This window comes from Galendromus occidentalis, unplaced genomic scaffold (assembly GCF_000255335.2).
Source record: "Galendromus occidentalis unplaced genomic scaffold, Mocc_1.1 scf7180000077512, whole genome shotgun sequence".
Lineage (NCBI taxonomy): Eukaryota > Metazoa > Arthropoda > Arachnida > Mesostigmata > Phytoseiidae > Galendromus > Galendromus occidentalis.
Genome location: NW_003805500.1, coordinates 1,021,638 through 1,033,000, shown reverse-complemented (window position 1 = coordinate 1,033,000; position 11,363 = coordinate 1,021,638). Strand labels below are relative to the sequence as shown.

Here is an 11,363-nt window from a genome sequence, read left to right as displayed (position 1 = left end):
ATTTTCCGCCCATGCTCCGCGCACTTGCCCACGTAGGTTACCGTGAGGGAATATCGCGGAACGGAAAGAAGAGGCGAGTCGATAGAGCCGGCGAAGTCCCTTCTCGGATTTCTTCTCTCACTCTGGTCCAATCGAGAGGAGTTCCTGTTGATCAATCCAAGAGAACAAGATCCGGTGAAAATTCCCCCTCGAAAATGGTAACCCTACTTTGAACTCCGATGGAGCGGGAACTCCCCTCCCCAACTCAAGCCGAATCCTGGAAGATCTCAGGTCTTATTCGGAGAACATCTAAAAACCAATGACGGTCTTGAGGACTGCCTGGCGCTCAAAAATGAGCACACGCTTCCAAAAAGACACGATCCGTACTTCTGAGAAACGATAGCCTCCACTGCACATATATTTTACACATTTCCAATCATCCGATATATATACAATACATATGACTAGCTCCATCCATCATCATGATCGCTGCTTCTTCGGTCTGGAACGCAGCCAATATTCCTGATTATGTGGGAGTCTCCGCGTACGCGCTTCGCCTTGCGCCTGATGAGGCTCTCGTCCTACTCTCAGCGGTCCCCCGTCTCGTCGCTTCTGCGATGGACTTGATGGTTGACGCGTCATACGAGTCCACTTAATGAGAATTTCCGGTGACCGATATAGGAAAACGAGTTTCGCGAAGAGGTCTTCTTCGAGCGCAAGTTCTCTAGATTCTCGCACAAGGTAAATGTCCATGCAAAGCTGTAGGATACGATCGACGTTGGGCATGTCGTCGAATATAATTTTCGCTGATGTGTTCCCGACGAAACCCCGGAGAAAACGAGAGACCAACAGCACGAAAGTGGTATACAGTCCGACAATTCTGCGGAAAGAATTCACGGAGGTTCATAGCGATCCGGTGATGCGCGCATACGATACGAAATCGAATTTCGTGGCAGGATTTCGCCCCCGAAAATCAGCTGTCAATTTCAGCGCAAGGTCGTCGTTATGCTCACCCGTAAGATGAGAATTTTGATAACGACCGCGGGAAAACTTTGTCAACGAAGACGACAACCGTCAAGTACCGGCACACGTCCGGATACGGTAGGTAAGGATAAGGACCATCCTTCGTGCAAGGCTCAGCTTTAACTTCCCACCATTCACCTTGTACCGTCGACTTCAGTTTACTGTGCCACAATTTTATGCTCAAATTTCGTAGGCCAGCTGGGGGACCGAAGGAAATCGTCTCGGTATAGTTTTTGGAAACGTTGCCGATCCTTCATGTCGCAAAAAGGGGAACCTGTATCCATTTTTTCGTGGAACACTCACTCGGATTGGTCTCTCGTTCGAGAGTCAGGTCGTTCAGTTCTGAAGCTTTTTCGGCGGCACCTCTCCTCGGGACCCTGATGAAGGTGGGTAGGAGCTCGGGCAGAATCACTTCTCTTGGATCGCCGTTCTCCCTCAAAGGGCTGTCAGCTAACATTGCCGCCATCTGATCTCGGGCACCCTTGTCAACGAGAAATTCGCGCACCTCCACTGTAGACTTCTGAGGATTGAAACGAGTTCATATTGCAAATAAGTCCGGGAAACCTGGGTCGAGCAATCGAGGGTGACGCCGAGTCCCCCCTTCGAATTCGCAGATTGGTAAAGTTGAATTTCCGAGATCTGCGAGAGCAGCGTCTTCAATACAAAACTAGATTCCGGCTTCACATACCGGATGATAAGCGGGTCCCTGACTCTTCTCTCCGACGGCCTGTAATACCGGGAGCTTTCTTTGTCGATATGGACAAGTTAGGGAGTTATCTCTGATAGCAGCATTTTCATAGCCTGACGATAGAAGGGAATCGGGAGCAGAAGCTCCTCCGGGAGCCTGGCAGCGATCAATTGCGGCGTTATTGATTTACCGGGTTAGTTTTCGAATCTTTGGACTCTCTGAAGAAGGTGATCTTCATTGAAAGCTCGAGCTTCGTCGTCGTGTTGAGCAAGTCCCTCCGTAATTGTTCTTGCGACGGGGGCGATATGCCCCAGATCGCTGTCGAGTTCCCGTTGAGCATGACCACGACCACGTCGGATTGAGCGTAGTTCTCGAGGAAGTTTTTAGCTTTTGCGTGAGTTTTCGCTATGCGGTTGAGAGCGTCGAAAGCGGACGTGGGTATCTGATGAACATGGCTATCTCGCGCCGAGATCATGAGCAGCGGCTCGTAGCCTCCGATGCTCACTTGCATCCGGCATTCGTCCGGCGGCAGAGATACGCCAACGGTGTTGCCAAGAGAGAAGAGCAAGAGAGGGAACCATATGATGAGAATTATCAGGAATAACAAGGTTCCGCCCATGCCGTACTTGACGAGCGAAGACCGCTTCTCGCCCCGAGCGTTCGGGTAGTCTGCTTCGGCGCGACGTTGGCACTTCAACTGGAATATACTGGCGAAAATGTCTTCCATCTTGAACCAATTGACCAGGGTCATGGTGGTGTCGGTCCATATCCAGTCCATTAAACCACGCAGCTCATAGAAGAACGGAACCAACAAGTAGCTGCCGATGGAATCGAGGGTTGGCAAATAAAGACGTACGGAATCTAATCCCATCAGGAAACGAACGGGTCACGAGCCGACTGGCGGATAAACTCACCACTTGAAGAGGAAATAGTTCAAGTAATTGTACTGTTTTGTGAAAAAGTTTCCGAGGATCCTCGACGGGTATCCGCATCTGATTTGATAAGCAGACAGGAGGAGGTAGATACATTTTGTGAAATACCACAATCTCGGGGGCATATTGTGCTTCTCTGTGACGCCGACCTGACTAATGGCGGGCAGCAAAAAGAACATCCATACGTGGATGATGACTACGATGAGATGATGGAATATCAATTTTCCTGCGGGAGGATATAAAGGGCTCCGAAAGTAAGTCTCCACACCCAACCCCCGTGCCCTCCGAATGCATAAGATTGTCTCAAGTTGACTCGGGCAATCATTGTCTTAAGATTATCGAGTCTGGGACTAGCGCTACCTATGTATTCATGCATTTATCCCCGAATGCTCACCGCCAATGAACTTCCTCAGGTATAGAGCGCGATCGATGACGATCAGGGCGAATTGGAATAGCAACATGAAGAGAAACGGTATCGGAACCTCGTTTTTCTCGAAGTATTCCGATACTCCCTCCTCCTTTCCGTTGGTACCGAAGGCCCAGTATCCGAAGACCATCACGAAAAAGTTGAAGAAATCACAGAAGAACATCCAGGCGTAAACGTCCACGGCTACTTGGTACGGCGGATGCAGAAGATTTTTGAAGAAGGACTTGAATGGTGATAAATAATATTGTATGCTGGAACGGGAAGGCATTAAAAGTTTCAAGAGGGTATCGACTAGCGACTGACGAATTGATTCCTATCAGGCCTGGAGAAAAAATCGAAGAATCATCGCTGTCTTCCCACCTTTTCCACAGAGACTTCGACTCGGCCTTTGCGAGGTCATCGTAATCTTCATCTTCATGATCTTCCCCGCAGTCTTCGTGGAATCCATCACCTTCTTCGGAAGAAGTATCGTCGTGACGTTTCATACGAATCGGTCCCACAGCTGGGACTTCTTCGAAGCTTCCCGAGCCCGGGGTCAGCTGCTCCTGGTTCGCGTCGTGGTTGTCAATGTTTCCAACGTTGACCGGAGGCTGGGACGATGGTGCTCCCCGGAAGCTTCGATCTGTGTCTTTCCACAGACCAAGACTCTTCACGCGAAAATTATCTCGTTAGTGTTCATGGGTCGCCAGTGCTCTCCGTTGAAAGAGGGGGAACGTACCGCCAAGATCTCACCTTGAGAACGAACCGATGCAGGAAAACTAGGAAGAGCAGCAGGAGGTCGTATAGCGCATAGTTCGGGTCATCGCTGCGTTTTTCAACCCCGAGCATCCTCGGCGGATCGAGTGCGTTCTTGGAGGAGCTCGTTTCCCACATGAAGAAATCGAATTGGAAGAGATACTTCACGACCACGATTGCTTCCGTGTAGGTGATGATCGTGATCCAAAATGTCTTCGACGGTCTCGGGACGGATAGTGAGCCCCAAAGAAATACCATCAGCGGCAACGGCAGCGAGAGTAGAGTCGCTGTGCAGATCTGATTGTAGACTATGCCCAAATAACAGACGATCTCCGTGCGGGCGTAGAACGCGTACACCAAGGCATCGAGGAACTGCTCGATTAGGGCGTAACGCCCGACCGCGGACAATGCCGAGGCTCCCTCGTCCAGGTCTTTCATGATGAGCCGCAGCTCCTGACGTTTTTGATGAATCAGTTGGATTCGAAATGTCATTTAGGATAGAGCAAGCGGAAAGTATGAAACTCTGTCCGCGATCCCAAGGAGGGTAGGAATCACCAACCTGGGCAAGGGTTTCTGGACTCGTTGGCCTGTTGACTTGCGTTTTCGGCCTACTCTCCTGATATTCTTCGGTGAGAATCGCGAGCCCCTCGGGATATCTTTTCTTGACAATCTCTTTGTCCTTGTCCAGCAGCCTCGCTACTTCACGGAAACCTCCCGAAAAAGCGTGAAGCTCCGCAGTGGCGCTGACGAGCATACTGACCGCAAAGCGTTGTGCGATCCCCGCGTAATCTGAGATTTTCATCTGCCATGTCATCCCTTCAAGCCGAAATATTGGAGTGGAAGCGTTGGCTCTCGGATGATTTAAATTTTCGCCGGAAGGTGAAATTCACTTACCCTGCTGGATTCCCTCGACGTTCCCGATCGGACTCGGGGCCTGGCCGATGAGCGGGATGGGTTCCTGAGCTGCTGCCGCTGGTGTAGCCGCTCCCCTCGCGATGACGACTCCCGGAGCGATCGGTCGTGGCGATGGCGCCGAGGTCTCGGAACGGAGATTCGTCCGAAGTTCTTTCGACCGCATACTCAGATCCAGGTTCATCATCGCACTCGCAGTGGAAGCCCTTGCGTCGGTTCCCGATTGAGCGCCATCCCGAACAGCACCCGGAGCCTCCCTCACCTTCGGGGAAGGGACCTTCAGACCCTACGCGTCGGCAACGTGTTACCGATCAAGACGTGTTACCGGAAGAAACCGATTTTCGATCGAGAGGAATCACAGGGCAAAGGTGTACCTCTCTCTTGCCGTCGACATTGTCGCGCGCTTCTTCTTTCGAGGATGTCACGTTCCAGTCCTGCAGTTCGAGCCCGTCTTCGAAGAGATCATAATGACCGGAGCGTATAGCTGGAGCACGGGGATATAAATGGTGTTTTCATCCTTTGCATAGATGGAGATCGCGATCAGGGTTAATGTGAATTGGACTTACCCTGCATATGAGTCACTGGCTCGACGTATTCGCCTTCACGCTGCTTCTGCTGGTTGTCTCTGATGCGGTCCATCTTCATGCGAATTTTCTCCATGGTCTGGTGTTCCTCTTCCTTTTGCTGTTTGACTTTTTCCATTTGAAGAAAATGTATGACCTCGGCCCCGCGCGAGCTCAGCTCTTGTTGCGCCAAGATCTCGATGATCATATGATGAAAATAATAGGATGTGAAGAGCCGTCTCTGCAGCAGAAGGAAAGCGAAACAGATGGCGTCCCACAGAAGGCCAGCTTCAGAGGTGGGCACGTTGCACTGATCCACCTGTCGAGTCAGACGGCATGAGTGACGACCACGGAGCTCTGCGAGAAGTCTGATCCGCGAGCTATTTGCGGAGCCAGGGGGTACACTCACAATCGAGTCATACATCGAAGTCTTCTTGGGATGAACTTTTCTGAGACAAGCGATGCCCAGCAGCTGCACAAGCCAGCAGGCGTTATAAGCCATTTCTTGGAGGTATACGCAGCCAACGAACTATGGACCGGGAAGAGAGGAAAGGAACTTCAGTTTGCTTTCATGAGCTCCAACAGGCGGACGAAATACAGTGCGGACATGGGTTCTATTCCTCCGAAATAGAGAAGCGAGGAATCATGACCCGACAGGATTTCGCTCACCTGGAGAACGCATTTCATGAGGATGACAGTGACATTGAAGGCCACGAGAGAGTTCCACCAACTTAGAAGCGTCTTGATGGGCTTCAAGTAGAAATCGTTCCCGGTCCAAAGGAAAAAGAAGCAGCCCAAAATATAGAACAGGGAAAACAGCGATATCCGGTTCGTCCCCGCAAGATACATCACTGCCAAAGTAATCCAGTAGAAGAGGAACAAGACTCCAGTTTTGATGTGGTTGAAATGCCCGGGGTCGCCGATGAATCGAGGTACGGGGTTCGGCCGTTCGCCCGTGTAGTCGCCCTTCGAATCGTATATCTCCTTATTGCTCCCAGCTGGGTGACCCGGACCGTCTGCTGCTTCGATGTTGAATACGGCAAGCTGACAGCATGACATTATCAATTGCAAACAATCGACTGCGAGAGGAAGCATTTCGTTTACTTCCAATCACATGGTGACCGCAGGAGAGACTACTGACCAAGAATCTGAATGTTATGTCCTACCTATAATTTTTCGGTGCGACGCTCGATTCCTGTAATCGGGGAGGAATAGCCATTCGATGATTTCTTTCCTTTTTCGTTCTCTCGGTACCACGGATATTCTAGGGGATGAAGGTTGCTTGAAATAATTCTCCACTTCCGTGGTGGCAACATCCCTCTGTTCATGGAGGGATACGCTCTGCTCACCGATACATAAGCCCGGAGGCAGACCGACAGCCACTAGGTATTGGAGGGGTATGACAACACAGAGGTAGACAGTGTAGAGAGGCCATATTCGCGCCAGAATACTCCTCCGCAGAGGGAACATGCAGCAGAGCCAGAGACACGTTATGAGGGCGAAGACGTCAAGGCGGAATCCAATGCAGCCGACCATGGTCACGAGACAAATTTCTATGCCGAATTTGAAGAAGGAATAATTGATGAGGAACTTCAAGCAAGTGCACAAATCGCGGTCGGCCATTTTGCGAGTCACCCCGGGCCAAACAACTCCGAGGGGCAGCTCCGGAGCTGATCGGAGGAGCCGATCGCGATTCTGATGGGTTTTCACCAAGGCATTCAGTGTGAACAGCGTGATCAGTGCGATGTATCCCTTGCAGTAGCTGATCAAATGGTCCGTTCTCATGAATCCAATCCATTCCCTGAAAGGCACAGCATGATCAGGGGAGGAGCTCTATTCCCTTGGCTCGGTTGAATATGCTCACCGGAATTTCACGAGGGTCGCAGAAATCATGCCACGACTCACCTGTTGTCGATGGCTGTGTTGAAGGGGAACGGGTAAGGTCCAGTGGAGTTCAGACCGTAGACGAACTCACACTTTGTTTCCCAACCGATACTATCAACGAATTTCAACTGATAGATCATCTTCGATACGAGGAGAATCGCCGTCCACAGCGAGCAGCAATGCACCATGAACTGGTGGAGGCTCCGTACGGGGAGCGCTATAATCACCAGAGCCATGTAGATCACGTGCACGGCGCAAATATCGTATACGCACAGCAGAAATACGGCGAGGAAAATTATTTTCGTTAGATGAATTTCCAGAAGACGCCACACGACTCGCTCCAATCCGCCGAGACATCGTCTTAGTTTCTCGAGCACCGCGGTAACGGTGAGCTTGGCCTCCGTTGCTTGAGCGTCAATCGAAGCAAGGCTTCCCTTTGGAACTGCGCGAGAGAAATTCAGTGACACTGCGCCCCACGGATGAGCATCGCACAAGAGTCCAACTCGAAACCAGGGTGGAAATCAGAGAAAGATGAAGTAGGTAAAAACTGCCGATACATGAAAATAATTAAAACAGGAGGAGCACCCACGCCGAGACCGCATCTGCTTTGCGCCACGTCCGCCCCTTATCGTAATCAGTGTCAGCGGTTCCGCGGTGTCGTCGTCCGTCGCCTCGTCGATCTGAATGACGGCCCCAGGACTCGTCACTGAATATTCGCTGAGAATGGGTCGGCCACCTTTTTCCAAGCGAATGAAATCATCGTGAAAGTAATGCAGTTGAATGATGGTCACGATCAGGAATATTGTCGGAGTCAACAATTTCAGCAGGAGAGACCTCGGGTCTGAATCGTATAGTTCCAGGCCGATGTCCTGCTGCATTCCAAGCGAGACATCGAGATAGGATTCCCAATATCCAGCGAAGTTCTCGAACTGGTACGTGTAAATGCAAATCAAGACCAACATCGAATATATGATAACGGTCAGGAGGAAACCATACATGACGTTGACCCAGGTCGAGTGCGAAAACTGCAAAGAGAGAATCGATGTTGAAATATTCACGTAGAAGTCACTGGCAGGATATTCTCACGATCGGTTGCCTATGTTGACGATACACGAGGGTGTCCATGCCTGGTACAGAAGGATGAAGAACAGGAATAGGACCATGTATACTATCCGATAGAGGACTACGTGATCACCGCCCAATGAAATCACGAGCAGCATCACGGCAACCACCCAGATCCATACGCGAGCGAGAATGTTCCGCCACAAGTGTCCGAGCTTTTTCATGCGGACATCCGTGTTCACGAGAACCTTCGACCGCGTCTTCGCAAAATGAGTGTCTCGATGGATCTCGCCTCGCGTCCGAAGCTTCATCTCCCGCTTCTGTTTGACATGTTGTCGAAGGGTCACCCAAAACCCCACAGTGTATAAAATCTTCGTCCACAGATGCTGCAAAGATGTAGCTTGGCTCGGTGTAGCTCCACTCGGGAATATAAAACGTGAGGTCGAGCAGTGAACGCGGGAGAGGTTCGGTATTCAGATCTCACTTTATAGCCTGCATTTCCGTGCTTGACGAATCCAACTTGATTGAGATTGACGTTTCCGACGAGTGTCGGGAGCTCTTGATCGGTGAGATCGAGCGAGTATATGAATTGGAAAATGAGTAGAATTTCGGCATACAGGACCAGGGCAGGCGAACTCTTGAGACAAGCTCGGCGTGAATTCGGCATCATCCATAAGAGACACGACCATAAGAGCAGAACAAATGTCAGCCAGCTGTGATACGTGATACTCCAAGCCTACGGGAAAGGTTAATTAGGCAATTTTTCTTCCGTCCCTACGATTCCGAGGCACCGATTTCCGCAGGCCGAGAAAGACATGGGCGAGTCGTCATTCAGGAAAACCTCCTCACCATCATGATGATCAGTGTAATCACATAGCTCCCCTTCAGCAGAAACGAAACGGAGAGCTGGACGAAAGCACACATATATCGCCATATTTCCGCGCAATACCTTGCGTGCCGGCTCTTTCTCCCCACAAGAGTCTGATCCTGGCCGCTTTTTTTGGCCCTGGCGGCACGCGAGTATCGGGAGGGGCATCCCGCAGCGTCTTCGACGAGGCTCCGCTGCACGGGAGGCATCGTCTTACACTTCTTCGCCTCGAAATCCAGCACCTGGGAAGCGATTCATTGATTGACTTTTTCCAAAGATCTCCCGGGTGGCATGGATCGAATGCTTGAACTCACTCCTGATTCACTTTTGATGCTTTTCGAAGGACAGGAGGCCAAACTTTTCCGACAGCGTCTCATCTTCTTTCCAGTCGGAAACAGCGACTGTGATCTCCCTCGGATCCCGCGAGCGATGGCGAGAGCCCCAGCGTTTGCCCTCGGCACCTTTGTGGTACACGCGTAGCGTGTCATTGTACATGCGGAAACGTAGAAGACGAGAACCGAGATCGGATGTACGAAAAGTGACCAGTGGCGGTCGTGGAAAACCAAATCTCGGTGGTTGGTGATCAAGGTTTCCTCCGACGAAGAGTTACACGCCGGCATGCGGAGAGCAGTGAAGCCTACCAGTCTGTAAGCATCGGAGTCCGGATCTAATGAGGGCTGCGTGCCGTCAGCTCTCCGTCACGCAGCTACTGGTCCGCGTATCGTAAATGCTCACCTGGCATTGAGGCTGTCGGGCTCCATGAATTCTTGTGAATAGTCGAATTGATAGATGTACAGGGCAATGATATGGAAAGCGGCGAAAATCATGAGAGCCGTTCGAAAATTCCGGTAACCTACGCCGAGCGATTTAGAGCAAGCGAGCCACGTCGCCACGCCGAGGAAAGCTTGAGAGGGAGATTATACTCGGTAGATGGAGCTTTTTCCAAAGTTCCTTCTCATCGCTGCTTATAATTATTACTGAATCTATATTCTCTATAATTATAGTGAAATGTATGCCAAGCATAATTACCTAAAAAATACACCAGCGAGAATATCGACGCATGCAAGATTCCAGCGGCAGCCAGCGCAAGGATGACTACAGCTTCTCCCAAGCGAAATAAAGTCATGGATTTCCGCGGACACCTTCGCCTCCCCGATCTCAAATGCGGGAAGTGCGCAGCCTTGCTCTCTCTGAGGAGCTGTTAGACGGAATGGAATTGTCTCAAGAGCTTCGATCAAGCGTTTAGAAGAAAGAAGCCCCGGAGGACTTGAAACCAACCAATTGATCCCGTTTGTCGCATTGCACGTAGACGAGGGCCGACAGCAGCAGTACGGCGAAGTCGGTCAGGAGGAGCCTCGCGCAGTTCACAACGGAAATTCCATTGAGTCGGTGGAGTCCAAATAGGGTGAAGAGTCTCTGTTCCAAGCCACCTAAGGAATGTTGGAATGTTTTTCTTCGGTTCCGTGAAATTATTCTTCACCGCTCCGAGAATGAGAATCGTTAGGCATGGGAGCACGGAACTCCAAGCCCCGTGACCAGGGACACAGTAGGAAGCTGAGAAACCTTATGAGTACTCACAATACCTTGGTTCCGTGCCGTAGTATGCATTGGTTGATAGGAGGTATATCTGGTAGGCTATATGAGATACACAAAATACAGTGGATACGCTGACCACAGTCAGGAGGTAAAACTTCGCCCGTGCTGAAATTTCATACCGAGACCTGAAGCCGAGGAACGTTCCCGCCGTCTTCAATATCTCACTACGGGATAATGGTATACGCGAGGGCGGAGAGCAGTCAAAATGAGTCAAACGCCGAAATAGATGATAACAGACGCGTGATTACTACCTGGTAGCAGCTCTCCCCTGGATGGTCCAGTCAGAAGCGGTGACACCAAGAGCAGTAGCAGGTAGCAGAAGGAGAAGATATTATAGCGAGGCAATGTACCTGAAGGATACACAGATGAAAATCATCCCCCGACTCGAGTTGGAGTTATTTTCACGCACTCTAATACTCCCTCGATCTGTGTAGCGAGTAATCGTACCGGATTTCATGCTCACGCGCGTACAACAGACCCTGTCCTTGCGAGAAAGGATCCACTCAATCGTCAACAAGCTACTCAATCGAACGCAGACTCGAGATTCACCAACAAGAAGTTCTCCAAGAGATTCTCGTCGAAGGAACGGCTCGCTAGAAGCTCACCTGCTAGGAGAACGACGGGTAATCCGATCCGGAAGAGTACCGACGCCAAGACCGCATTGACCATCCCGGTTGTCTGAAGGAAGACGGTC

General features: G+C 50.8%; 1 protein-coding gene across 1 annotated transcript; it reads right to left on the bottom strand.

Moving 5' to 3' along the window:
* Positions 1-415: 415 nt before the first annotated feature.
* On the bottom strand, positions 416-11,338 carry LOC100909238 (piezo-type mechanosensitive ion channel component-like). Its single transcript, XM_029112533.1, is given in 30 exon segments — positions 416-481; positions 565-859; positions 993-1,200; positions 1,300-1,522; positions 1,881-2,508; positions 2,605-2,848; positions 3,017-3,300; positions 3,410-3,696; positions 3,782-4,237; positions 4,344-4,573; positions 4,679-4,958; positions 5,071-5,180; positions 5,263-5,578; positions 5,669-5,788; positions 5,929-6,338; positions 6,426-6,494; positions 6,497-6,523; positions 6,609-7,060; positions 7,165-7,585; positions 7,733-8,168; positions 8,271-8,591; positions 8,690-8,941; positions 9,055-9,315; positions 9,535-9,718; positions 9,809-9,977; positions 10,103-10,271; positions 10,352-10,503; positions 10,652-10,774; positions 10,921-11,019; positions 11,275-11,338. Coding segments are annotated over 30 exon segments (7,356 nt in total).
* Positions 11,339-11,363: the final 25 nt, after the last annotated feature.